The sequence below is a fragment of the Anguilla anguilla genome, chromosome 10 (genome assembly GCF_013347855.1).
Source record: "Anguilla anguilla isolate fAngAng1 chromosome 10, fAngAng1.pri, whole genome shotgun sequence".
NCBI lineage: Eukaryota > Metazoa > Chordata > Actinopteri > Anguilliformes > Anguillidae > Anguilla > Anguilla anguilla.
In genome coordinates, this window is record NC_049210.1 from 8,781,341 (window position 1) to 8,809,202 (window position 27,862).

Sequence of the window (27,862 nt, forward strand, 5' to 3'; positions counted from 1 at the left end):
GAAGCTTTCTCTCTCGCACATCCTGATCGCTGCAGGTCTCGGGAAGATCAGGTTGACGTGTAACTAAAGTGTTGATCAAGTACTACGTTTGAAACATTTGTAGTGCGCGCAGGACTGCGGACGCGGAGGACGCTGCCTGAAGTGAAAGACGTTTATGGTTTGTAGCTGGCCAGTTTGCAATCGTACAACAAAGGTGGTGAAATTGGATGCTAAATAGGGAGGCTACAGTCATGCAAAAATTAGAGGCGCGCACAGATTTTGGTGGTCTGATGTTAAAGGAAAAGGTCGCTTGTTTTAGTGAGCAGTCGTGCCACATAGACAAGGGAGCAGCACGCGCCGTTTGACGAGGCGATCGGAGTAAACGACATAGGAATCATGGTTCATCTTACCTAAGTAGCTTTTGAAATATTGACCCTAAGTCATTACACATCATCAGGGCTAGCGAGCTAGCTGCGAATTCTCTGCGTCGGGCAATACGGATGGCTACAGTAGCTTTTTCGTAGTGACGTTTTCTAATTTACAGGTCTTAAAGGATACTTTGTTGCCACTGCCGTGGATTATGTGTATTTTTTGTCCGTAAAACAAATTTTAGTCTGTCCAAAAGCACATGCTTTGTGGACAGGAAGCCAGCTTTGTTCAGAGCTTTATCTGTAATGAGTGAATGACAGGTAACCATTCAAGGAACTTTTTTAGTTAGCAATTGGAGCGTGCGATCTGTGCGTCCTCCATTGGCTATAAAAGCAAAGTCTCTAGCTAACTATTTCAGGTAAAATAAGTAATATTCTGCACATCTTGTTTCCTGATAAACACAGACTTCGACCACTGTCAATTAATAGCCGGTCTTCGTTTTTGGTGTAACGTTTGTAGGCCAATTTTATTGGCTACGTTTTTTAAGTGACACCTCATTTTTGCAATATAGCCTTAAACTTAAAATTGGAGCTGGTTTTGTACACAATTACGATTGTTTTCTTGATCAAATACTGTGTATTAGCATCGTCATGTATTGACGTTATGGACATCTTCCCTTTCCTGTAGTGCTGCCCAGGACTCAAATGGATCTTAATCAAATAAATATTTGATGACCAAACCGGGGTAAAAGATGAAGAAGAGTTTAGTAAATGGCTTCATCTTTGAGGCGTCAATCCGACTGCTGCTTTTGATCGTGTTCCTGTAAGTAATATGCATGGCGTGCTAACCCGTTGTCTTCCAATATCCAAGTAATGAATGATTAGCTACTGTTTATGGGGGTCATATATTTACTGAAGCTCTAGGCGTTAGTAAACATTTGGAATTGTAAGGTTAGACCTCAGTATTGCTCTTATAACCACTTCCCTCGCATTTCTCTTTCTTGTAAACTGGTGTCTCTAGCTAACATTTCTAATTTCCGGATTCAGCTACACACATAGACACGTTTGTTTCCTGCAGAGATGTTTTGTGTGCACGGATATAAATCGCGTATATCTGCATGTGTGTTTTCTGTCACCCGCAGTGTAACAGAAGAGCTCGCTCCATTTAACCGCGAGATTCAACCGGAGGAGATGTGGTTGTACAAGTATCACCACGTACAGAACGACCATGTTCCCACTTTTCTCATGTTTGTGAGTAGGCTACTTGCAGTAATATTCTGCTGTGGAAATGAGCTTCACACCAAAGTCGTTTGTCCATTGTTACACCAGGTTTCATGTTGCGCAATTGCTTTACTATTTTGCCCTAAAGGACTATGTTAATTCGATTCAGTTTCGGGTGCCCCGGTCTAATTCTTTCTCTTTAAACGGCAGAGCATCGCCTGTTTCACACCGCTGGTGGTCATCATGCTCTTTTCCTTCCTGAAGAAGGCAGAGAAGGGAGACGTGCGTGAGGCCTCTTTAGGTAGGCACATTCCTGGCACAAGGCCCTTCTGTACATGACCCCAGAGCCGCCAGACTGCATACCATTAAACTTGGCTTCTCCTTCTTTCACGTTGTTCATAATAGCTTGCTGCAGCCGGATGGACTTTCCGGTTTGGTATTCTGCCTCTGTGAAAATTGGATGAGCTCATTCTCTATTATGCTGTTTTGTGGGATGTAGTCAATAATAAGAGAGCAGGATGTAGACAGTGTAGTAAGCAGGACAATAAGCTGATTTCTGGGAGCCCCTACACCACAGATTTAAATTAAATTAAATGCCCAGTGCTGAGGTATAAAACACTTTAAAAAGTGTTACATTTGGCTAGTAATACTGAATTAATAAATATAGATAAGGATCAGTAGTATAGTCAATGGAGCCACAGACAAGTAGAAGCCTCACTGTCTGTTTTTTCTCCCAGATAGTGCCATATAAGATGTCCATACAGCTTATTTATTGTCTATCTGTTAAGAGGATGTCACTGTGCTTCCCAAGCCAACATTTCAATTAAAAAATTTAGTTTCTGTAGAAGTTTCCTCACTTCATTCATTCATTCATTCATTGCTCTGTCCAGTGTGTGTAGTATCCAGTGTGTGTGGGAGTCAATGTTGCCAAAAGGCTTTATGCTTTATGCCTCAATGCTTGTTCCGTATGCCACTGAGGTCAGGTTAGGGTTCGTGGAGAAAGCAGAGAGATGCTTGAATTCCAGCCTGCCTTTGACCCTGCCTACACTTTTGTGTGATTTACTGACAAATCCAATACATGGCGCTTTTGATGATTGATATCAAACAAGGAATGGATTTCTCCAAATGCACTTTGAATTTAATCTGGAGGTAGTCTTAATTGGATTCCTCTAGTATCCTTATATTTGATTTGAATGTAAATTGTCCAGCATGTACCTTTTTTCACCAACAATCTACTGACATAAAGCATCCCATGGGTCTGTTGGGACGGTGAGCAAAATAACTACGATAAAAGCCATCCGCAGTCAGATATGCTACACGAACACGTGACCACGTGTATAAGATATACAGAAACGTCAGCAGTTTGTCAGCTGTTCTGGATATGAATGTAAATGGGACCCTTTTGTTCCCTACAGCGGTGACTCTGACCTTGGTTCTAAATGGGGTCTTCACCAACACAGTCAAGCTGATTGTCGGCAGGTAAGCACGGAGCCCAATCTCTCGATTGTTTACCTTTCCCTGAACTTCATTCCCACACGTGCTTTGAAAATGGGCTGTGTCTTTTTATTATTGGCCTTATCTGCAGGCACATGTCTGCATGGGGAAAAATACCACAGGAAAACTGACGTTTACGTTTATAACAAGGCTCCAGATTTTCAGTGTTTCTTGATAAGTTTCTTTTCTCTAGTATATATTTTTAAAATATATGCAACAAATAATTATGGAGCAGATGTCTCCTCTTAAATGTTAAACCTCGTGCACATACATAATTTTAATTACAGCTTGTTCTTTTGTTATAAGTGTTAGACCCACATGCACCCTTTAAAACATAGTAACCATGTGTGTTCGCCTGTCTCAGACCTAGGCCGGATTTCTTCTACCGCTGCTTCCCGGATGGACAGATGAACCTGGAGATGCGCTGCAGTGGTGATCCTGATGTGGTGATGGAGGGAAGAAAGAGTTTCCCCAGCGGCCATTCATCCTGTAAGGGTTGCCTCTATCTGTATCGATGCTCCTGTATTGAGCTCATTGTGAGGTTAAACCTTTCACGGTGTGAGGTCACAAATATGTGATTAGAATGTTCTTAACTGAACATTCTATTGCTGATGTAACAATCACTGCTGGTATTCGATAGCAATGGAGTTCCAGAACACTGACGTAGAATTTTGGGGAAAGAAAAGCATTCCAAAAAACCAACTCTTCAAAGGGTTAAGACTGACACGCCCTGTCTCTTGTCTGCTTTCCCCCAGTTGCCTTTGCTGGGCTGGGCTTCACGGCGTTCTACCTGGGAGGCAAGCTCCACTGCTTCAGCCAAGCCGGACAGGGGAAGGCCTGGAGACTGTGTGCCTTCCTTGCTCCCCTCCTCTTCGCCATCATGATTGCGCTGTCCAGGACCTGCGACTACAAACACCACTGGCAAGGTGAATACTCGAGTCAGCCAAAATATGCCAAAACATGTTCCAATTTGCTTCAGAGTGTGCCAGTTGTTGATGGATTCAGCATATAGAGCCAGAATTTTGAATCCATCAATACTTATGAGACAATGATTCTTTTAAGTCTATATTATGTAAATTAAATCACAGTTGGGTGGGTGTTGCTCAGCTTGATTGAGATTTGAAATGACAGTTGAGCATTTGGGACTAATTGACCCTGAACTGCCCATTTCTTAAGGACCATTAGTGCATAATTATGATCTATATTCATGTCGACCTTCTTTTAAAATGGCAGTGCAGGAAATGTTCACTAGCTTTGAGGGACGAAGCGTTCGAAGTACAGTTTTTAGTATTTCAGAATGGAAGGTACCGTGGCCTCGATGCGCTCAGATTTCTGCCACTGTCAGTATCTCATGTTACTGCTGAATCTGAAGCCTCAGCATTTTCCCAGCAAGCACATTAACATTGATTAAGGGTTTGGTTGTCACCTCTGGGCTGCTGCATTAGTGTTTTCTCCCCCTTCTCCCATCCTCTTCCCCCCATTGTCCTCTAGATGTGCTGGTGGGATCTCTGCTGGGCCTGGTCTTCTCCTACCTGTGCTACCGGCAGCACTACCCGGCGCTAAGCGACCCAGACAGCCACAGACCCCTGCGTGACAGAGAACCCATTCCCGCCGCCCAGGAGCGCAAGCAGGCTAGCTCCGGCTACATCCTGCCCTTATAGGCACCCCGGTTCACTGTCGCAGGCCTACTTCTGGAAAGCCTTTCGGGACAGGGGTGCGGGTAGTGGTGGGGTGGGGGTAAAGGCATACCTTCCGTCCCCACCAGGTAATGGGTCCCTGCTCTTTGACGCAGCGTTTTCTTTATATCTTCTTGCTGTGAGCTGGCAGCCATGGTAAGTGTGCGCAGACCACATTAGAACATCCTTTTCTTGCGTGTTCAAGATTCGGATGGTTCCAGGGCGCGTAGCAGGGACTTCTGTTTGACTTTTACCTTTGAACGCATCAGTCTATCAGAATGCCTCTGTGACCCCCCCTTTGATAATGTTCTGTGCTCCCATAGTTAACTAATGTATACATCATGGTTGTTCAATAGCATCTAAGAGTCACAGCTGGGAATGGCCTTGAGTTTCTCCTGTGACCAGGATAGAGTACACGATCATCATTCTACACAATATTGTGAATCGTACCATTTAATTTATTGCTGGACCTCACAGCCTGCTTTTTGGCAGGGCTTTTTTGTAATGTATTGAACTATGGAGCATGGATAAGCCACTGAATTGCTTTTCAAATGTATTATGGTCAGTTTACAGAAGAGCTCTGAATATCGTGTTATTGACAGGTTATTCTAGCAAAGAAGCATTGATGTGGTGCCTTTGTGCAATAGTTTTTTTTTTTTTTTACATTCCACATTACATGCAGGTAGGTAGAAATGGTATGAGACCTTGAATATACTGTACGTGTGCTGTACTATTGAAATAGAATAATACATGCTGTATGCTAACATGGATATTTCACAACATTGGGTAGTACAATGTACAGTAAGAATACCTCACTATCATGTATGTTTAGTTTTTTCTCTGGCTTGGTCAAAAACATTTTTAATTAAATATTGTAATTATTGACATTTTATACAATTTAAGTCGAATGTTTTTTATGTGGTGGTTGTGGGTGTACAGGGTACACTTTGATAGCAAATTAAGAAAATAAACACATCAAGTCAATATCAATCATTATATGGGGACACAAAGATAAGTGGACCAGTATTTGGTGCATTGTTTCAGGACATCTGTTAGATAATCATGGCTTATTATGACTTGAGGTCTCTGTTGCTCCGTGTATTCTCAGTTTTGAAAAATGAAAGTTTCTCTTATGAGCCAGATTTCTTGAAGTTTATATTGTCTAAATGAAATCACTATGTTTGGTGGGTGTTGCTTGGTTTGGTTGAGATTTGAAACAACAGTTGAGTATTTGGGACTAATTGACTTTGAACAGCCCATTTCTTGAAGACCACTTGTGCATAATTATGATCTATATTGATGTAGAATTTATTTTAAAATGATAGTACAGGAAATGCTCTCTAGCTTTCAGGGATAAAGAATTTAAACTGCAGTTCTCTAGTATTTCAGTATGCAAAAACATGCAAACATGAAATGGCGTACTTTTTAAAAACAAATTTGGCACTCAACACAAGTCTGTGTGCATATTCTGTTTCCATCCCAATTCAGAATGGCCAATCATCTGCAACTGCAGGGTGCAGACATAGCGTGACTTCCATCTCAGGTCTTCCTGTCTTCATATAATGTTTCGGCCTCTGTTGTTTTCAGTAGTGAGGCCTCAAACAACTTTTAAAGTATGTCTTTGTTCCAGCTGTGATAAAATGGCCATTTTACAGAACAATAAATAAACTCATTAGTGACGCATTAAGAATTTTGACTGATTAATCTCAGCCAGCTCAGACATCACCCTCAGCACCAGCTGGTGATGAGTTCCATGTATCATCAGGGAATTTGAACCATAATTGCAGAGCCTTGTGGCAAGACTTCAGTGGCCCTTCCTTCTGTGTGTTATGCTGCAGGATCCGAGAAGGATTATTTTTGGAACTGCAGATTCTTTTTTTTTTTTTTTTTTGATTGTCTCTTTATTGTCACAACTAGGTATATTTTAATCTGGTTAGACTGGACTAACTTACATTTACCAACTGTCTAACTTGCATACCATTTCCTGGTTACACCTGTGATGGTGAGCTGGCAAAATTTGTGGTCTTTATTATGCAATTTGGATTAGAACTGTATGTTCCCAAGTAACTGAGGTAGAATGAAGATTGTTGTAACGGCACTGTCTTGTTTGTCATGTGGTGTACTGGAACTCAAATCTTTGATTTGCTTTTCTGTCAAATGGGAACAAATGCTGTGTAGTGGGGGACCAAAACGTCTTCTGACAAGTGCCAGTGTTTGAGGATGGGTGCACTTGCTTTCACTCCAACTGTGAGATTTGTGTGCTTTTTACTTCGGGTTTTCCCACAAATTGACATTATATTTACATTGAACCGAAGCCTATAATTCCACTTGGGCTTGAGATAAATTTTTGAGGAAAGCTAGGAGTTGTTTGGTTGGATATAGAGAACATGTTCCAGGTGGACTTTTAGGGTGAATTTGCCTTGTTGGCCACTTACTCTTTGGAGTCAGAGGTTTCTTTCCGCCCCTTAACCAAGAAGCTGATTTTAAATGATTTTGGTGTAGGTCAACACTTGAAATGTAGATGTCCGCATTTGATCTCGGTGAAACTAACAATGTAATGTTTTTTTTTTTCTTCCTCTGAAGGCAGCTGGAAAATATGTTTCTAGCTATGGCATACATGAGGTGTTACATAATTGTTGGTTTATTTAATTTTGTTAATTTGGTGCATGCGGAACTCTGTATTTATTATGATTCATTGTATACCTCTTTGGACTGAAATGGTTAAGAGCTTGTTTTTAAGAGTTGCAATCTGTATATTCCATGTTTGTTAAAGAACATTCAGTTAAACTAGTGATATGATAAATAAATTGTTTATAAAATACTGTTTCTGTTTGTCTGTTTTTATATTGATTGCAATGCATATTATTTTGCTTGTATTTTCTTCATGACCTTGATGTTAACAAAGACCTTGCAAGAGACAATGTTATATTTACTGAAGGGTACTACGTCTGCACTTTCAACTAATAACATTCAGGCGCACGATACACTTGAATACGCTGATATTATTCAGTGGGATGTGTTGGTATAACACGTCTTGACATCGCAACTGTATTTTGAATTCAGTGCTCAGTTTTTTCCCCCCTTTGTTTAGTGTTAGGCAATGTCATCTATGCTTAGCCAGATGTTAAATATAACTTAACAGGTAGGCTACAATCAAGCAGAAATATAATTGCTCACACGAATTGCGAAACATGGTTCCCAGAAAAAAGTTACCTATGTATTGGGTTACTGATGCAATTGTATAGTGTTCACTTTTTTCACAATATAATTGTTTCTCCAGTAAACATCTACTTAATTATTTCACAACAGATCATGAATATGTGTTAATCCGACCGGTGAACATCATCTGACAGAAATGATCTCATTGCATGTCTCAATGGTTGGAGAGATTGTCCTTTAAACTCCTGACTGATGACGTTAGCATGTGATGCCCAGCGAATGAGACGCGCAGTCGTACAGCTCTGTGACCATTGCTGCTACTCCCAGTAGCACAATATGTAGCCAGCCAACATGTTGGCTAACGAGCGAGTTTTGTCCCTGTGACAGCGATGCGCCCTGGATATAACCGAATAGATATCTGCGATTCAGTTCCTGATACAACCTTGCAGCAAGGACGGCAAATGAGACCTTACTCCATTTGGTCCTTCGTCAGGTTAGTTGAATGTTGTTGATGTCAACGTCTGTGTGCAATGTAACATTATGTCATAGACCGTTGGCTAGACTATCTAATTAAAGCACTTGGCTAACCTGTTCTAGCTATGTTCCAGGGTTTTTGTGTGGTAATGTAGCTAGCTCGGTAGCTGCTTCTACTATGCAGGATATTTTGAGCTAGTTGGCATAAATGAAAACGTTTGGAAACTGATCAACAATAAACTCGTTGAAGGTATCTCGTTAGCTAACTGGGTTACCGGATGACTAGCTGGCTACCTTGCTAATAATACGAAACTGAAAGGCCTGGAGACAGCTCCAGCATGAGCAATGTGTCAGCTCTGTACTGTTAACACCGCGCCCCCTCCGACTCACTTAATGAGCTAACAGAATGCTTAATGAAGGGTTCAGCTATTTAGCGATCTAAGTTAGCTAACGTTATATTTGCGAATGGACATTTGCTAATGTTATGTTTTGAAAATGATTAGGTGAACGTATTGGGCAATCTAGTCCTTTGGTCAGCCAACGCACAGCAGTAAGTAAGAGAATAAGTGCGTGAGGTGTACGTTGCTTAGTGTAACTACTTATCTTAGCTAGTAACCACTGTAAAATCTGTTTCAGAAACATGGAGCAACTTCAGGGGCTCCAGTTGCTATCAGCTATTTATCTTACACTTTGCAACACAACCTGTAAAAGCGTTTGAATTAACGTTTAATCCGAGGTAGTGATTCACACAGGAATTCACGTATTTTAACCTGCGCTGTGTTTCATTATTGAAAGAATATTGCTCTTGCATGCAGTCCTGTATATTAAAGCAATACTCAGTCTTGGATCAAATGGAGGTGTGTTTTATTTAGACTGTGTACTGCCATTCAGCCCTGCTTAGGTGACGTGTTGTACAGCGCATCAGTCTTCAGGAGCCGGAGAGCTAAATTGTCCCGGGCACCTGGAGATAAAGCCCGCGTCGGATCTGACAGCACGTCAATCTGATTACATAATGTCCCAGAGCGCAGAAGCTTCCGATGGGCCGCCCGAGCGCGCTCCCGCTCCGAAGATCACGGTGGAGGATCTCTCTAATCCGCCGGGACCGTCTCCTCCAAGCCCTCAGCCTCACACCTCTGCCTGCGCAGCCTCTGAGCAGGTGAGCTGACATCTGACCTCTGACCTCTGCACGCTTGCTTCTCTCTGTAGATATCTCTCATAGTGCAGGCAGAGACCATTGGGATGTTAAAGTTTAGGCTTGAGGCAATGCTGGATGACCTGTGTCCCAGTAGACATGTTTCCCAGTGAGGGAGCAATCGCTAAGCTTCCAGCCTACTCATTCTTCTTGTAATGAATTAGTGTCTCACATCTATGCCATAGGCCAAACACAGATAGTAGGTTCTTTGTATGTTTCGTACCGTCTCTTCCATATTACTGTGCATATGAAATGACTGTTTGCTACAGTGTAAATAGGTATTCTGTAAAATTGGCTATATCAGGATTTCAGTTGCTGCTGGTCTGGACTTCCACAGGGCAACTGTTGAATTTTACCAAGTTGTGGTAACACAGTGATATGGTATGCTCTGTATTGCATGCGACTGTGGGGAAGTGTCAAGTATGTTTGATAAATCCTCTCGAAATGTTTGCCTTTAATTTTGTCCTGTCAAAATGATGAAGTACATTTTTTAACGTCTCACTATTTCCTTACACAGCATACAGTTTTGTTTAGGTGGCATCTAGTGTTGACAGTATCTGGGAAGTGCGCAAAAATAACATTGCTCTATGCTTCTTTAAATGGTTCCCTTGGTGCAGTGGGATGCACAGGAAACTCAGGGAAGATTAGCTAACTGTGGTGGTATTCCAGACCCTGCTGCTGAATCTGGTGGGATGAGAGGATAATGAGGAACACTTGGGCAAATCAAATAATGATGTACGCCCCAGGCTCAAACATTTCCATGTCCTGGGAAGTCTCAGCACAGCCAAATTGTCATGGGAATTGTGCAAGCTGGAGGAGTGTTTGTAAAACACTGTGCTGTGGCTGCACATTGTATGTGATAAGGAAGTTAGCTTCTATGCTAGCAGCTCCAAAGTGCATTGTAAATCTGACTCCTTAAAGAAAAGGCCAGTGTAGTTGCCCTAGCAGTTGGGTTTGGTGTTGAGCATCCAGAGGCCGTGCCACTGCAATAGGGACAGTCATTGTACAGGGCATTAGCAAAAGAAACCTCATTGTTTGGGACAGAATAAGGCCTTGCTTTGTCAGGCTTTGGGGGGGCGGTGGGTTGTGTTTCTGTCCATCTTCTGGCTGTTGCGTCCTCAAGATCTCTCTGTGCTGCTGCTCTCCGCGACTCAGGTTGGTTTAATTATTAAAGTCGCTCGCTGACATTGACATTCTAGAATGCGCTGATTGTTCGACGGCTGCTTGACTATGCGCTGAGATGGAGGTAGGCCGTGTCTTATACTAATCCCTGCTTGTTTGCCTTTAGTCACTGGTTGATGGAGCAGGATTCTGTTCTCTTTCATTCACTAAGAAGTTTGTGGCAGGTGTATGGCTGAGTTGCTTGACTGAGCTTTGGATACTCTGCAAAGGTGAAAGAGTTTTATATCTGCTGGTCCTGTTGCTTGTGCTCGTTTTCTGTACTGTAGCCATCAGAATGCTGGAACATGTCTTAATGTGTTGTCTGAAAGTGCCAAATGACTGCGGTTCATTTGTAATGGATGACCACATGCAAGACATTGCACAGAACATAGGTTAAGTGTTAGTTAGTTAGATGCTGAGCTGCAGCACAGAATGTTCATTCAACAGTTACAAGAAGTTTTAACTGCTGTAATAGTGTATTTAGTCCCTATGTAATTTTCAGGCTGATAAAAATGTATAAAAACAACTTTTTTGGGTAATAATGTCTGAGAAAAGTCAATCATTGAGATTGCACCAGTCGGTGTTACTGTAACAAGAGGCTTGTGTCTTGATAACGTGGCTAGTTTTGTTGAGATCTGTGACATTAACAGTGACACTGGACTTGAAAAAGCCTGTTTGGCTTTTTGTTTTCAACAGATGCTTTGCATTATAGATTATATAACAATTTGGGAAATGAAGTGCTTTGCAGCACAGGCATTTCCTTTAGTTTATTGGCCTGGAGTTGTGTTTTCGCTCTGGAAAGCTGGTGCACTCCCTTCCCAAGTGCCCAGTGTTTATGTCAACACCAAGCTCCTCCCTTTCCTGCTCTGCCTGTACAGCCAGGCAGGAAGCCCCTTTCCTCTGAACGGAGGCCCTCCAGGTCGCCTGGAGCTTCTCTCTCCAGTGGCCCTTTACGTGTGGCTTTGGGGATGGTTGGCACGACGACCGCAATTTGATTTGTCCCGCCGACGTGGTTGCAGGTTGCCTCCGTGGTGGACGAAACCTCGCCGTCCTCGACCAGCTCCTTCGAGATCATCGACATGGACGCGGTCCTTCCCGCGTACGAGCCGGTCCAGCCCCACTGGTTCTACTGGCGGCGGGCGGACGGCAAGGACTCCTGGCTCCCCTTCAGCAGGGAGGACTCCCAGAAGCTGGAGGAGGCCTTCACGGCCGGTGAGTAGCTTGCGTTAGCCGCAGCGCTAAAGACTGTGTGTTACAGTTCTCCACACTTCTGGCTCCCTGTTCCCAAGCGAGGCCCGCAGTCTTGTAAGTATGCAAGACGCCGGGGCAATAAATGACCCACCTGCCATAAGATACCATAAAACCATGTTATACTCGCCGCTATAAAAGAAGTGCTAATAGGCTGGCCAACAACCTCTGACAGGGAAATGAGAATTTGCTACAGCTGCTGTGTGGTGTGATTGGTGGGTTTGTTCTGCCCAGGCTGAACTTCGACACAAATTTATTTGGGGAACTGTGGCGTTTGTCAAACTGTCAGGCACTATGACTGACCAGGGCTTTGTCACGGTCTTCGATGCCTCATATGTGTGTTGCCTTACATAGCAGAGTGATGTTTACTTGATACTTAGCTGACACACAGCATTGTCATAATCGCTGTGGGAGGGAGGAGTCTGTATCATTATATGGGACTGATGGCTTGCAGCCAATTAGGGCAGCTGACTGCTTCTAGAATTCAGGCCAGAGAATATTACACCTATGACACACATTCGTACTCAGTTGTCTTTCTCCATTTATACATTCAAGCCTTCTGAGACTTGGATTAAAGTGTGACCTTCATACAAAGAAAGCACAAAGTAGAACTGAGTGGTGGATTTAGTATTTTGCAATTACAAATAACATTGCGAAAGAGTGAGCTAAAAACCTCTGATGAAACATGTCTGGCATTTGAAGCTCATGCACTAGCTGGCAAGATCAACATTTTTATTCTCTCACAGTGGAAAATTGGGTTAGATGCTGATGAATTGCGATTGGTTTTTGTCCAATAATAAGGAAGGGGTGCGACTGAGATGAGTAGAGTGAAGTGATTGGTTACTGAAATGAGGGCGGGATCGACGCATGGGTGCTGATTCGTCATTGGCTTGGCTGCGGTGCAGGTGGGAAGGAGGAGGTGGTTGTGGCCACGGAGGGCGAGCGGTACGACGTGAAGCTGACGGAGAGGAAGCGCTACGCTGTCTACTGGGAGCAGGCCCCCTCCGAGGTGCGCCGCTGCACCTGGTTCTTCAAGGGGGACAAGGACAGCCGCTACATGCCCTACCCCGAGGACTTCAGCGAGGCCCTGGAGGTGAGTCTGGCTGCAGGACGGGCTCTATGAAGTTCACTCAGTTCACTTCTCCCTAAAGCACCTCAGTACTTGTATTGGGTCCATCCACATCCTGACCTAAAGTTGATGAAATAAGATGCCGCTCAGACCCAATCACTCGTGATAAAAGTGAACTTTGTTCATGATGACTTTCGCACGCGAAGCAGGAGGTGGTTCTTGCCAGTTATTCATCGTCGCACCTTCTGCCAACGCTTGCTCGTGTCTGCAGAAGTTCACCCAAATATTTAGTGAGACAAAATGGAATCAGAGCAAAAATTCCGGAGTGGTCTGATTCCTGGAAAAGGTGGGGTTGAAGCACTCATGAAGACAAAGACAGAGAACAACCTTTTTCTTACTCTCTGGCTGTAACCCACGGAGGAACAGGAAACTGTCTTCATCAGAGGAACTCTTTTCTTTAAAGAGCGCTCCTACTCCACCTTTTCCAGGAATCAGTCCGCTTTGGGAGTCTTTCTTGGATTCCTTCTTGTGTCTGTATTTTTCCATGGTTGTTGAGTACCCCTCATTCTCTTATTGTTTACAGTAGTATGCAGGCATATCTGTTTCCTTGTCCAAATATTTACTGTTCCTCTTAATGGCATTCAACTGACAGGAGACACTGATAAACCCAGACAGGAGAAACCTTTAGAGTATATAATGGAGGACATTAATGAGACAAAATGACTATTGTTATCGTATGCAACCAATAAACGCTGCCCTAAAAAGCAGCCCTTTTGTCCCTGAAAGTGGGTTAAAGCATTAATATACTAACTGGAGACCAAAAGATCTGGTGCGTAGTGGCACTGGATGTTAGGTGGTTTCATATAAGCCTATTTAAATTTGAAATGTGTCGAGCCAAAAAAATTGGTTATTCACTAGGAGGTATTCTAGTTGAGGAGATGCTACCTGCTGTATTATAGAGGCGTAAACGTGTAATTGATCTGAATCAATTTTTGTCTTTCCCCTTGGCTTATTTTTCTTTAGCGCTATTTTTGTGTCCCTTGTTGGGATCTGGGACCTGTAATACTGTATCTCTGTGTTCACCTCCTGTGTTCATAGGACGCCTACATGATTGCTGTGACTCTGGATGAATGGAAGAGGAAACTAGAGTTTCCCTCCGGAGAGACCGTCATCTTGCACAACCCCAAGGTGAGACTCCCCACCTCCCAGACGGGTCGACAGCCTCCGTCATCTTTCATCTGAGCAAACGTCTACACCTACAACTCCACACCTCGCAGATACTAGATACACTGCTAGAACCACATTATAATCAACAAATGCTGTGTCCATTCTTGGAGGTAGAAGTACTGGGATCTTGCCCTTTGCCTTGAACTGAGGTGATTGCCCTAGATAGCTTGCTTGCAGTCCTCTGCGCTGGACTGCAGAGTTGTTATTGGACTTGGACATAGAAGGTTTCTGAGTCAAATCATAGGCTTTATGGCTTTTGTCTGAAACCAACGTGATTGCCCAATAAAGTCCCCTCACAGACTGAGCCAATGAAAGGGATTTGTAGCACAGCAGCAGTTTAAATGATTGCTGCAGCACCAACAAATGGCCTTCCCCCTCTTCCCAGCTGATCATGCAGTACCAGCCAATCACCTTGCAGGACGAATGGGTGTCAGCGCCTTCAGAGCAGACCCGCCCCCGCACCGTCAAGAGGGGCATCGAGAACATCGCTGTGGAGATCCCTGACGGTGAGCACCTCAGCTCTCTCGCCCCTTCCCAAAATGCATCAGTTTTCACAGCTGCAGTGGAGTCTTGTTGTAGAACTGTTTTTCCCTCTGGGTTGGAGTACTGTGATTCAGAAAACTAATAGAATCCACCCCCCCCCTCTATATTCACAATGACTTTTTAATTATTTCAGCGTTCCTCTGAATAATTTTAGATTTAAAGTGACTGATGTGTCCCCGGGAATTAAATACAGTATCTATTGAGGCAGCAGATGGAAAAGTACAGCGATGTAATGCAATATGATGAAGGCTTATCTGTAGTAACTTGCTGTTACGCTGACTGTGACTTGAATGTCCAATGGAGCATATGTATTTAATAATGCTCAGATGGAGGCAGTTCTTTTGGGTATGAGGGTGGGGCTCTGCAGATTTGAGGGTGAGGCTCTGTGCAGTTTTGAGGGTGGGGCTCTGCAGATTTGAGGGTGAGGCTCTGTGCAGTTTTGAGCGCATGGACGCTCAGTGCTCTGTGTCGTGTTGTGCGTCGTCGGTCTCCAGGGGAACCGGAGACGGTGGACCACCTGGTGTTCATGGTGCACGGCATCGGGCCGGCCTGCGACCTGCGGTTCCGCAGCATCATCCAGTGCGGTGCGTACCTCTCCCCTCGCGTTTGACCTCTGACCCGCTCTTCATCGTCAGCCTCCCCTTTCAGCAGCCTGGGAGCTCTGTTGTGCATGGCTAAGTACCTACTGGAGCTACTAATGCCTTTTCTGAATCCTATTCAAAGCCGTTGTGAATGCCAATTATTTTTTTCACCTGGTGGATGGATTTTTCCCTGCATCTCTCACTAACAAGAAATACTAACAATTTCAAACCCCCCCCCCCCATCATTATGAAAATGTGCAGTCCAATCAGCATTTAGATGTGAGCCTTTCATTGACACATACCTCAAAGTTGAAATGACCACTTAGTGCTTTAGCTATTTTGCTAGTGAAACAGCTGTAAAGGTCTGACTTTCCGACTGTCACTGTGAATAAATAAAGAAATAAATTTTGTATATATAGCAACTTTTATGCAAAGAGCACAAATTGCTTTCCAGAACAGATAAAAGAATAAGGTATAATACTACAACACACGGGAACAATAAAAGCCGCATGAAAGAGAAGAACCTACAGCAAATAAAATAGCAATAAAGGGAAAGGCAATACTGAAACAGAGACAAGGCGAAGAAATAAGCACAGTACGAGTAAGAGACAACAAGAAACAATGAAAGGAAATGATAGAACGGTAGCATTAAGTACCCAAGTACCTAACAGTACCTGTAAGTCTGTGTTTGCTTACAGTCTGTACTAGTCTGTCCTAGAGCTAGTCTGGTTTCCATGCACATGCTACAGTAAATGTCAGAATTATACTGGGGTACCAAACACTGCTGTGTTGTTACAGCTGTGTCCGTTTCATGTTTACACATGTTTGGTGTGTTGCCATAAGGTACCCTGAAAGCTGCGTCTCTGGCCAGACTGGCGTGATACACTGTCCGTCCGCTCTCTCTGCAGTGAATGACTTCAGGAGTGCCTCTCTCAATCTGTTGAACACGCACTTCAAAAAGGCCCAGGATGAGCAGAGGATTGGGCGGGTGGAGTTCCTCCCGGTCAACTGGCACAGCGCCCTGCATGGCGACGCCACTGGGGTGGACGAGTAAGGACACTGCCTCCAGACTGCCTTCATACTGTGTGTACAGTTATCCACACTGTTTATACAGTTATCCTCACTGCTTCTATAGTCATCCTTACTGCCTCTTCAGCTGTCCTCGATGCTTCTACAGTTATCCTCACTGCTTCTACAGTTATCAACACCGTTTATACAGCTATCCTCACTGCTTCACTTATCCTTACTGCTTATGTGGTTATCCTCACTGGCTGTACTGCTGTTTTTACTGTCTCTAAAGTTATCCACATAGCATGTGTAGTTACTAACACTGCCTTGTACCACATTTTGCAGTCTGTTTGCCTACAGTAGCCATTCTGTTGAATTGTACTAGGAATACCAGCTTACAGCACATATGTGTAAACAGAGTCATTGCTGGTGGTCCTGTTAAATTAGGAATTAGGAGGCCTGGGGGATACAGGAGAGGGGCTATAGGTGATTTAGGTCTGTACTTAATAAAGGCACTGTAAACTGAGCCTAACAAAATGGAGAGGGTGTAACAGTAGCTGTGCAATGTCTCTCCCTCCTTCTTTCTCCCTCTCTCTCCCTTTCTCTCCCTCCCCCTCTCCCCTCCCTTTCCCTCTCCCTCTCTCCCCCCCTCCCCCTCCCTCTCTCCCTCTCTCTCTCCCACCCTGTCTCTCAGGGACATCCAGAGGATCACCCTGCCCAGCATCAGTCGGCTGCGCCACTTCACCAACGACACCCTGCTGGACCTCTTCTTCTACAACAGCCCCACGTACTGCCAGACCATCGTGGACACGGTGGCCTCCGAGGTCAACCGGCTGCACCAGCTCTTCCTGCAGAGGCACCCGCGCTTCGCCGGGGCCGTGTCCGTGGCCGGCCACAGCCTCGGTCAGCCTCCCACAATGCCCTTCCCCGTACCGCTCTCTGATTGGGCCTTCTGTAGATACAGTCTGGCATGCATGCTTAAGCATCTGAGTATGAACCGGCAACAGAACAAAAATTTCATCCCTTGCATAGGCTTGATCATTTGAAATATTACTTACTATTGTAAGCTAAAACCCGAACTGAAATATTTTATGAGTACATCTTGTCTACTCGCAGGCTCTCTTATCCTGTTTGACCTCTTGACGAACCAGAAGACGAGTCCAGGTGATGCTAGCGGTCAGCAGGTGGGTGTCAGATGTCTCAGGTCCTGATTTGTGAACAAATTTTGTGAACCTCATTACATTTGTAATTCCGATTTTGATTTGGACTGTTGGGGCATACCTTCTTTTATTAATTGTTCCTTTATAAAATAGCATCAGTCTTTAAGTGATGTTGTACAGCAGGCAGAATTCAGTTGATGTAATGGTGCAGGCTCAGTACTGCCATCTAATGTTAGCACAGTAGCATGACAGTTTAGCTGAATAATCAGGAACTGCATTGCAATGCTTATCAGTGAAGGGCATGACTGGATTCAAATAGAATTTCAGAGGTTTGTGCAGAATTTTCAATACACAAATACACACACACTAGCACACATACACACACACTCTCACACACACACTCACATGCACACTTGCACTCACTCACACTTACACACACACACACACACACAGAATTGCTCACACTTAGTTTGCCATTACAGCAGCATGAACCCTGAGTCAGACTAAAACAGCCTGTGACCAATCTCCCTCCATAAACCTTGTGCTTCCTTCTCTATTAGGGCACAGTCAACGGGGCCCCAGGGCCTCCGGACTTTAAGAGTCTGGAGGAGGCTCTGCAGACGATGGGCTTGGGGGAGTACCTGGCTGTGCTGAAGGAGGAGCAGATGGACCTGGACTCTCTGGTAGGTATTTGACGTGCTCCCTCAACACCACAGTTGGGATGTCATTCTACCGAACGCCCAGAGAAGTTCGACCCCTAACTCCGAACCCCCCCCCCTTTCCTCGCGGGACAGGCTCTGTGCTCGGAGAGCGACTTGAAGGATCTGGGAATCCCGCTGGGGCCGCGGAAGAAGATGCTGAGTTTCACCCGGAGGAGGAGGATCCTGGAGGTCAGGAACCGTTTGTTTTTCCCCAAACAAAAATGGCGCCCAGTCAGTCCTATCGCAGAAGCCCGCCCACGGCTTCCGAAAGCCTTGGGACAGGCTGGGTTAAAACAGGGAGATGTGCCCGCTGATACTGCCTGGTTTCCTGCCCCTGCCCCCCCCACCCATGTCCAGACAATAGGGCCTGGGGCTGGAATGTGGAAGCGGGTGGGGTGGGGTGGTGCGCGGGGGGTGATAAAGCTCTATTGTTCTGGCTGTTATCTTAGCGCTGTCGTTTCCCCCCTAGCAGGAGTGCAGGGGGGGCGTGCCTGTCCTGGCCCCCGGCCTGCAGGCGGGCAGGGAGGAGGCGGGGCCTTCCGGATGGGCCCCCCCGTCCGTCGCCGCCGGCCACCACACCGTCCTCCGCCACCTCTCCATTACCAGCGCCGTGGACTACGAGTACTTTGACGTGGGAATCGGACAGGTAAAGCCAGGGGGCTCTGCAAGGCTAGGGCGTGGCTCTCTGTCTTCTTCCAGCACAGTGCTGCTGAGTTAGTCAAGTTTGTGTGCACCGACACAGTTTAGCCTTAGAGAGGCTTGGATTTACATTTTCTTCAGAGCAGCGAACCCTATTAACGCTAATGCTTTATCTGCTTCTGCATGAGCGTCATGGCGGACCCTGCATGGCTGTCGAAGTGCCCAGAGGCCTGAAGCCTGTGCTGCTGGTGCATTATGGGGATTGGTGTTTTTTCCCTTCAGAGTAGATCCTCTTTATCCTCTAGGGAGTCAGTGACATGCCATTGAATTACAGATTCATTTCAGGGTCCATTTAGATGCCCAATCAAAGTACTTCTCCTTGCACACCGTCACTCTCGTTTTGTCAGCTGAAATCATTCCTTTTTATTAAATTTAGGGAAAGGGCTTTACATTAGTGGTTTTCATTGAAAGCTGCCACTTTAATTTTGCTTCCTGGCTTTGATTTGTGAGAGCATGTCATGGTTATCTTTTGAAGAGCAGCGCTGCTTGCATTAAATGATATTATTAGATTTTATTTTGGTGATGGAGCAGCGAGATTGGTCACTGTGTTGCTTGTGAAGCTTCATAGTGTGGCCAGGGGCTCAGGTCCCTAATGCAGACTTCCTGTTCTTGCTCCCCGCCCCCCACCCTTTCCCACCCCCCTGCCCCCCCCCCCCCCGCGCTTCCTGGACAGCCGACCCGGGGCATTGCCATGGGGCAGGTTGGTGCTGCTGAGTTGGGGAGGGGGGGGAGACTGCTTTCTGCCCCCCTCTCTCTCACCCTCCACTCATCCCCCCCCTTTTTTTGGAGTGCCACCGCTGCCCGTCGTGTTTCGCTGTGTCCTTCTCCCGTCCTCTGCATGCTGGGTCACTGCCCCCCCATCCCGTCTCCGCCCCTGCCCTGCTCCCACCCTGCCTCGTCTGTGCTCTCTTTGGGGTCTGTGTTCTACAGCCTGGGTTTTCAACAGGGGGGGGTCCACAAATTGACTGCGAGGGGTCGGCGAAGATCAAACCCCCGGCCCATAATCTTTATAAAACCTTTCTAACTTGTGATGGGGGGTCCCTGGGTTGCCTCTGAGCCCGGGTTGGGGGGTGGGGGGGGGTCCGTCCCTGGATCAAAACCAGTTGAAAACCCCTGCATCCATCCTCTCATTCAGACCTGCACTTCCCACAGTCTGTCACAGGCTCTCTGTCGTTCACACACCCTGGACTGTACGCTCCTCACTCCGAACATGGGCCTGTTTCTCTCTGTCTGCTCCTGAACCATCTCCCTGTGGTTTGTGTGTGTGTGTGTTTGGGGTGTACACAGTTGTGACCTGTGTCTGTGTGCGTGTGGTTTCAGTATATTTTTTTAATGTCATTTCATGATGTTACATGACCTTGATATGACTAAAGAGTCTGAATGGTCCGTTATCTGGGATGAATTCAGCTCAAAATATGGCTGTGTGCTTGCAGCATCTTCAAAGCTTTTTAAATGAACATGTTGTGCTATCCTCATTGAAAATTACAGAAGGTATGAGCTGGTGATGATGCCTTTGTAATTGTATTAGTGTTGATGGGATTGTAAGTGAATTCATTAGAGGACATGACCTTCCCTGATGAAAGGGGTTCATTTTATGCAGGTCAGGTTGTGTGTTGTTGCTACTCTTTGCGAATGCTGCCTGGTTTTCTGTACACAATGCTAGTTGTGTTTTTAGGGAAGTCTGACTCTCGCTAATTTTGATTGGCTGAGGTGCAGACGTCCCTGCTCTGTAGTTGGACAGATTTACAGTCCTGCTGCCAGCAGCTGTTTAATAAACAGACACCAGTATGTACAGTGCATCCGACCGAGCCTCAATATTTTGAGGATAATTCCATAATAAATATTCTGTAATGGTGCATAGTTTTTAAAAGCTGTATAAAACGTTGACTGTGGGAGACTGCTACTTTTTTATGCACGGTCAGTATGCAATTATTCCATCCAATTAAATATTAGCATACCGACAAAATTCAGTCATCTGGTGTCCATCCATTCAGTGCAGCTGACAGCTCAGTAAAGAGGTCCTTCTGTTTCAGGCGACCCACGGCTTCCGTTTCAGCTGTGGAACCTGCTTTTTCAGAGCCCCTGTCCTGTCATGTGACCCCCAGGTGTCAATCAACTACCCCCAGCTGGCCTTCCAGCCGCAGACCTTCTTCGCGTTCGGGTCGCCCATCGGCATGTTCCTCACCGTCCGCGGTCTGAAGCGCATAGACCCCAACTACAGCTTCCCCACCTGCAAGAGCTTCTACAACATCTACCACCCGGTGAGGCTCCGCCCATCGCCGGCCCCCAAGGGGGCGGTCCCACAGCCCATCAACCCCCTCCTCACGGTCCCCCCGGCCGCTCTCTCTCTCTCCCTCCTGCAGTTCGACCCGGTGGCCTACAGGATCGAGCCCATGATCGTGTCCGACGTGGAGATCGAGCCCATGCTGATCCCCCACCACAAGGGCAGGAAGAGGATGCACCTGGGTGAGGCCACGCCCACCCGAGCACTCTGTCTCCGCCTCCAGTTTCAGTGCTCTGTACTGTGTAGCTGTACCTGTAGTTTGTGCAACATGTGGGGCTTGAGCAAATCACATGACATCGCTTTTCCCTGACAAAAAGCAATTGGATTCTGAAGCCAGTTTTGAGTGTGGGGGTTTTGAAAGAAAGCCTCTCTCTCTCTGACTCCTCCTGTGTGTGTCCCCAGAGCTGAAGGACAGCCTGTCTTTCTGACTCCTCCTGTGTGTGCGTGTGTGTGTGTGTCTCCTCAGAACTGAAGAACAGCCTCTCTCTCTGACTCCTCCTGTGTGTGCATGTATGTGTGTGTCTCCTCGGAACTGAAGAACAGCCTCTCTCTCTGACTCATCCTGTGTGTGCGTGTGTGTATGTGTCTCCTCAGAACTGAAGAACAGCCTCTCTCTCTGACTCTTCCTGTGTGTGTGTGTGTGTGTGTGTGTATCCTCAGAGCTGAAGGACAGCCTCTCTCTCTGACTCATCCTGTGTGTGTGTATTGTGTGTGTGTTCCCAGAGCTGAAGAACAGCCTCTCTCTCTGACTCATCCTGTGTGTGTGTGTGTGTGTGTGTGTGTGTGCCTCCTCAGAACTGAAGAACAGCCTCTCTCTCTGACTCATCCTGTGTGTGTGTGTGTGTTTGTGTATCCTCAGAGCTGAAGAACAGCCTCTCTCTCTGACTCATCCTGTGTGTGTGTGTGTATCCTCAGAGCTGAAGGACAGGCTCTCTCTCTGACTCCTCCTGTGTGTGTGTGTGTGTGTGTGTGTTTATCCTCAGGGCTGAAGAACAGCCTCTCTCTCTGACTCATCCTATGTGTGTGTGTGTATCCTCAGAGCTGAAGGACAGCCTGACCCGGATGAGCACCGACCTGAAGAACAACGTCCTGGGCTCCCTGCGCACGGCGTGGCTGTCCTTCTCCCGGCTGCCCATCACTGCGCTGCCCCCTGTGGGCGAGGCTGAGTGCTCAGCGCCAGCAGAACCGCCTCCAGAGAACGCCGAAGGTGCGGAGCGGGAATTTCCTGCATTTCCTGTCTGGGCAGGAAACCGGCTGGGCCAGTGTCACTGGCAGCTTTTATCTGTGATATTTTCCAGCTCTGGAAAAAATTGAGAGACCACATCAAATTTTCAGTTTTACAGTTTGTGGGTATGTGTCTGTATAAAATCGAACTTTTGATGCGGGGTGGTCTCTTAATTTTGTCCAGACCTGTTCATACAAAATTAAAACTGGGTTTCGTTGATCTAACATGGATTGATCTTGATCTAGGCCTAAATTATACATTTCGTCATTAGCAAAGTTTTTCAGTTCTAGGTTATGGTTAATTGGGCTCAGTGAATGACATGAAGTTTGCAAGTAGTTTAGTTAAATCATCAGAATGATTACCTGTAACTGACAGGATCAGTAAGTTCAGAGGGTTCTGCAGCCTCTGTTTGATAATGCTGAAAGGGATTGTGGGTGCTTTGGGCGGCTTGTCTCTAACCTTATCTCCTCCCCTCCTGTAATCTTTGCATGTGGTCCTCTTGTTGCTGCATTGGGGGTCCGATGGGGGCGGCTTTCTGCTCTTGCACAGCCGGGAAAGAAACGGTTAAAAGGAAAGCGTGTAAGCCCGATTTTTGGAAAAATATTCTGGAGTGGCCCAGAGTAATTAATTTGAATTACTTCCAAGGTAAGCCAGGTAACCCGTCGGACAACGTTACGTTAGCGTAAGTCACGCTTTTCCATGGGTGGCATTTTCTCCTCTGCGCACTGAAAATGCTTTATTTAAATAAATAAAAAGTCTGCTCTTGGCAATAGAGAATGTGAACCTGCTGGCAATAAAACATGTTTTTGCCTTTTGAGTGCGGAAATGGGCTTAAACCTCGGAAATTTCATCAGGGATTTGCCTCTGCTCTGAGCAATGTTCATTTTACCAGAAATCTGCACACGGTGTGAATTCATTGTGTTCAAATACACTAAATGAATATATTCTCACTACGATGAGCTCTCTGGGAGCTGTGAACAGTACAGAAAAATTTATTAGGAGCGCGTAGCTCATCAAATTCTTCTTGGTTACATTCAAACTGCTCGCTCAGTTGAACGAGTTCAATTTAATATGTGTGATATTGAAATGGTTTGGAAGTAAATTCTCAGGCTGAGTCTGTCAGCCATTTTGTTGCCTTAATTAAAGTGTAGTTCCATTACTCTTCGAGCGGCCATTTGATGTCAGACTGTAGCATCATTTTCTTACGGCTTGCACTTCATTACACCATTGTGTTTAATTTTCTTGTTCAGCCCCGGCTGGGGGAAGCATTTCCATTGTGTCAAATGCATTGTACGTTTCACAGACTGCGTACAAGGCGCTCTTGTCCTTTCCCCTTGTGTGCGGACTGTTTCTGAGTCGGCTCTTCAGTGAAAGGGAGAGCTCGGACAGAAATGTGTCCTGGTAGTAGCTGGTTGCTCTGACATCACTGGCACCGGTGCTGATTCAGGCTTTTTGCAGGTTCTTCTGGCTGCTGGCTGCTTCCTGCATGCTGTGCTTCTGGGTGAAATCGTTCGCACTGCTGTGCTGCTTATGAAGTACATACATTCAGTTAGGCTAACCTTACTGTGATGTGGCAGGTTCTGTGTGTGGTGCTGTTCTGTGCCCGTTGTCAGTTTGTGAAACTGGCAGAGCACATTCAGTGGGCAGAGATGGCGGGGAAACCAAACAGAAACTGGCGTCCGTCTGGCTTTAAACCGGTTGTTGGCTCAACTCATGTCTGTGGTAACTTCCAGAGGTCATTTTGTACAAAGTGTGATAAACTTTGTCCTCAAAGTGCAGTTAAAATGGTGGCAAACACATTTTCACAGATGAGGTAAGGTTTGCTGAATGTATGTGGTCAGTCGTTGGCCCCGCCCCACATCCTCCTTTCCCACGTGATTGGTCTGACTGGGCCGCCCCCTCCTGGTGTCTGCAGGCGTAAAGGCGGAGGAGGCGGAGTCTCTGCAGGAGACGCAGAGGGAGGAGCAGAACATCCGGATCGGGATGCTGAATGGCGGGCGACGCATCGACTACGTGCTGCAGGAGAAGCCCATCGAGAGCTTCAATGAGTACCTGTTCGCTATCCAGAGCCATCTCTGCTACTGGTGAGGAGGGAGGGTGGGGGTGCTATGTACTGAGTGCTGGGGCGGGGTTTAATTTAACCAATCAGCATGCAGACTGAGTACAGAGAGGTACACCCTCATGGAAAATACAGAAAATCAATTGAAATGAATATATATTTATCAAGATATTGCAACACTTCACAATATATGGGCAGATATGAAAAGTATTGGCATTTTCAGATATTGCAATATGCAGTCTATATAGATTTTAAAAATACACTGCTGTGAAAGATATTTATTGTTTTGTTTTTTCCCCAGAGTATATTGCTGTATATTCCATTAGGGATTTCGTAAGGGCCATATTGCTTTGTTCCTTACTGCTGGTTTCCTGCATGTTGTTTTGCAGGGAATCGGAGGACACTGCTCTGCTGCTCCTGAAGGAGATTTATGAAAAACTGGGCGTGGTTTTCGAACAGTCTCAGCCGTAGGACAGAGTGAAGAGAGGCTGAACTGACCGGATGAAGGACCATAGATAGGACCGATTTCTCACTCGCGGATCGCCCCGTGTCATTCAGCGTGACTGTCACTCAGTCCTCCGGCCCCCTCTGGCTGGTCAGCAGCTCAGAATGGAAGCTTAACTGTCCTCACCATGGCAACACTGGGGCAGAATGGGTTCTATAAGGACCGAATGAACTTCTGAAGAGCCCAGGTCCTGAGACATTAATCACTACCACTGCAGAACACGCAATAAGACAACTTCTGGAGTTTTACATTATAGACTCTTCAGTTTTCTGGAGGGTTGCTTTAGAAAACACTCTGAGTCTTTGGGCTGTCAAACCTTTCATCTAACAATTTTGTCTCTTCTGCGACATTCTGTGACACATCCCATCGAACAAATTCTGATGCTGATGAAGTCTCTGCCATTACCTTTTTGTACAGAGCAGTAGCGCAGTTTTTGTCTCCATTTTCTTGCAATGCCGAACCCTTGTACATTTGTACTTCTGTGCTTAGCGTATACAGGCTGAGGGGAGCCTCTTTAGGTTTGTTTAGCATGAAACGCATTCTCTCAGGCACTTCCTGGAGCATGCCGGATGCAGTCGCCACTTTCCTCCTGCTTCTCTGCTGCGAAGCTTATGCATGCATGTGAGCACTTTCTCAGAAACTACATGAACCATAATACCCTGTGCTTCTGGCTCTTCTTTACCGCACTCCCAGACTACACGGTATTCCATGTTCTTACCTCCTAGTCGTTTTTTGAATTTATTTCAGGGTGTAAGTGGTTCAAAAAGAAATACTAATGTTGTTTAATGAAGGAATTATTATGAGAATAGTGGATCAAAATGTCTGACGTGACTTGTGAGTCACCTCGGGGACTTGCTGTGCTAGTGTTTTCTTAGCTTTCTCGTGCCCCTCCCCTGTGGTGGGAGTCCGTATGCATCCTGTGTGGGAAAGCTGCAGTGAGACCAGTGGCCTTTCCCAGGCCCATGCAGTGGGATTCAGTCGCTGCTGCTGTGCCGATTGAAGCCCCTCCCCCCCTCATTCCTTGGTGGGAACTGTGACATTGTCCTGTGTGATTTCAGGTGCTGCTTTCTTATTATGCGTTTCTGAATTGGCCAAACGGACGCACTTTTAAAACCACAGCCAGCCTCAAGCATTTTGAGGCCTACCTTTATTCTCAGTGGTTAGATTAAATGCAGCATCGGTTGGCAAAGTTATCTTTAATGGTCACTAAATCATGACACAGCAGACAGCAGGTCAGTCCATTCCACCCTGAAGCACAACCTCAATGTGCATCTATTCTATACAGTATCTTACTGTTATGTGTACTTTCCTCTCACTTAGGATGGTGATAATGATGATGATGATGATGATGATGGTTGTGATGATGATGATGGTAAAGGTTGAGTTCCCCTACTGGCCCCAAGGGCACGACTGAGCAAGACTGTGTTTTTCAGACGAGGTCTCTCAACCCTGTAGTATATTTCACTTATAGGAAATCAGCTCTGGAACTCCTGCTGGAGCTTAGATGTTGCATCTCCACACTGACCAGACGATGCTCTGTAAGTGCTATTGTGAATGCTTTCTTTCCCTTGCTCAAAATGCGCAAGAGGTAGACCATCTTGTACTCTACATCCTTCCTGCAGTAGCAGGGATGTTTTCCCCTCGATTTGCACTTTATTTTGTGTGTTCAAACCAAAAAAAACTTTATCATGTATCATACAGTATGTTTACATATTGTGTATGCCATAATAAACCTTAACTGTACATGTCATTTTGTGTTTTTTGAATTGCTAATCATTTCAGTGAGCCTGATATTTTTCACTGCACCACAATCGCCACTATATTTGGAAAGTCAATGTTTGGAAACATTTTTAGTTCTGTGCACTTCGTCATTAAAGCATCAAATCACTTAGTATTTTCAAAGTCATAGGAAGCCATAGTCAAGGAAGCGGCTCAGCCATTCTGCCACGCCCATCTGCAGGATGAATTTAAGCCATATAATGGCATAATTATAACTAAGTAATAGGGAAGGACCCATTTAAAAGTAGAAGTTGGTCGAAGTTCCTATTGGTATTATCCCCACAGTGAGATTACACTGTGATTAAATCATGTATCTGAAAATAAATTCTGTTCTCGTAGTACAGAGTTTACCAAATTTCACTAAGGGCACTGATAGTGAGCCAGAGGGATACAGCATGTACTTCACAGGTGCACCGATCAACACGGCCTTCTTTTAAATGGTTCTGCAGCCCTCACCGTACCTGGACACTTCGATGGCTAATAACTTGAGGGGTAGGGTTTCCTGGTTCTGAAAAAAAAGTATTAATAGCCATCGAGTACTCATTTGGAAGAACATAATTTTTAAAAGCCTTTATTGCTGCTGATGACAAAAGGGTAAACCTGTGGAATATTGCAGATGCGATATACACTTTCCAAAGAGTTCAGTCCTTTTAAAGGAAAACAAAAAGAGGTTTCTTTCGTTTGTGTCTAAGATACGGAAAATATTACAGAATTTTCGCTTGTTTTCAATATTATTGACTAAACCGACCGCGCTCGCCCTCCCTCTTCCTCCGCGATAATTCCGAGCTTACGTAAGGAAACGCGCTTGGGGAAGAGGGTCCGTGCCGTTCTATGAAATAGCAGGTTCCGAAGCGGTGGAAAGTTTTGGTGAACCTAAGCCACAGATTTCATTGAGTAGCTGGGTTTCGTCGCGAAAAATTAAACTAAAAAGGGTCTTATTAGTTTCTGATTAGTTTGCGGATTTCTTAGGCGACACAGGTGAAGAGAACGTTTTGGAAGTGCAGAGGTAAGGTTTGAAACACATTACACACTTGCTCAGTGGGCTAACGT

The 27,862-nt window shown here is 45.5% G+C and overlaps 2 protein-coding genes across 5 annotated transcripts; both read left to right on the top strand.

Moving 5' to 3' along the window:
* Positions 1-6: 6 nt before the first annotated feature.
* plpp5 (phospholipid phosphatase 5) lies at positions 7-7,559 on the top strand. The gene is made up of 8 exons (XM_035436432.1): positions 7-157; positions 1,036-1,170; positions 1,490-1,598; positions 1,779-1,869; positions 2,984-3,047; positions 3,427-3,551; positions 3,818-3,988; positions 4,554-7,559. Exons 2-8 carry the CDS (start codon positions 1,100-1,102, stop codon positions 4,721-4,723), a joined length of 801 nt encoding a protein of 266 aa, XP_035292323.1. The 5' UTR covers positions 7-157; positions 1,036-1,099; the 3' UTR covers positions 4,724-7,559.
* Positions 7,560-8,163: 604 nt separating this feature from the next.
* On the top strand, positions 8,164-26,783 carry ddhd2 (DDHD domain containing 2). 4 transcript variants are annotated; one of them, XM_035436428.1, is made up of 20 exons: positions 8,164-8,390; positions 9,263-9,527; positions 11,744-11,936; positions 12,878-13,065; positions 14,140-14,229; positions 14,654-14,774; positions 15,306-15,395; positions 16,301-16,442; positions 17,095-17,303; positions 17,517-17,584; positions 18,121-18,243; positions 18,355-18,450; positions 18,731-18,907; positions 19,634-19,660; positions 21,066-21,221; positions 21,324-21,426; positions 22,284-22,451; positions 23,019-23,114; positions 24,385-24,553; positions 24,918-26,783. In XM_035436428.1, the coding sequence occupies exons 2-20, from the start codon at positions 9,384-9,386 to the stop codon at positions 24,997-24,999; spliced, it is 2,442 nt and encodes an 813-aa protein (XP_035292319.1). In that variant the 5' UTR covers positions 8,164-8,390; positions 9,263-9,383; the 3' UTR covers positions 25,000-26,783. The 4 variants fall into 4 exon arrangements, with proteins under 4 accessions (XP_035292319.1, XP_035292320.1, XP_035292322.1 ...); XM_035436429.1 differs by having other exon boundaries at positions 8,165-8,390; positions 18,734-18,907; XM_035436431.1 differs by lacking the exon at positions 23,019-23,114 and having other exon boundaries at positions 8,165-8,390.
* The last annotated feature ends 1,079 nt before the right edge of the window (positions 26,784-27,862 follow it).

What these genes read in the sequence shown, in the direction of transcription:
- plpp5 (XM_035436432.1), top strand. Translation starts at nt 1,100, where the DNA reads ATGAAGAAGAGTTTAGTAAATGGCTTCATCTTTGAGGCGTCAATCCGA. An exon ending in TTCCCACTTTTCTCATGTTT is followed by an intron (nt 1,599 to 1,778) that starts GTGAGTAGGCTA and finishes TTTAAACGGCAG; the next exon opens with AGCATCGCCTGTTTCACACC. An exon ending in GTCAAGCTGATTGTCGGCAG is followed by an intron (nt 3,048 to 3,426) that starts GTAAGCACGGAG and finishes CGCCTGTCTCAG; the next exon opens with ACCTAGGCCGGATTTCTTCT.
- ddhd2 (XM_035436428.1), top strand. Translation starts at nt 9,384, where the DNA reads ATGTCCCAGAGCGCAGAAGCTTCCGATGGGCCGCCCGAGCGCGCTCCC. An exon ending in CGCTGTGGAGATCCCTGACG is followed by an intron (nt 14,775 to 15,305) that starts GTGAGCACCTCA and finishes GTCGGTCTCCAG; the next exon opens with GGGAACCGGAGACGGTGGAC. An exon ending in GACGCCACTGGGGTGGACGA is followed by an intron (nt 16,443 to 17,094) that starts GTAAGGACACTG and finishes CCTGTCTCTCAG; the next exon opens with GGACATCCAGAGGATCACCC.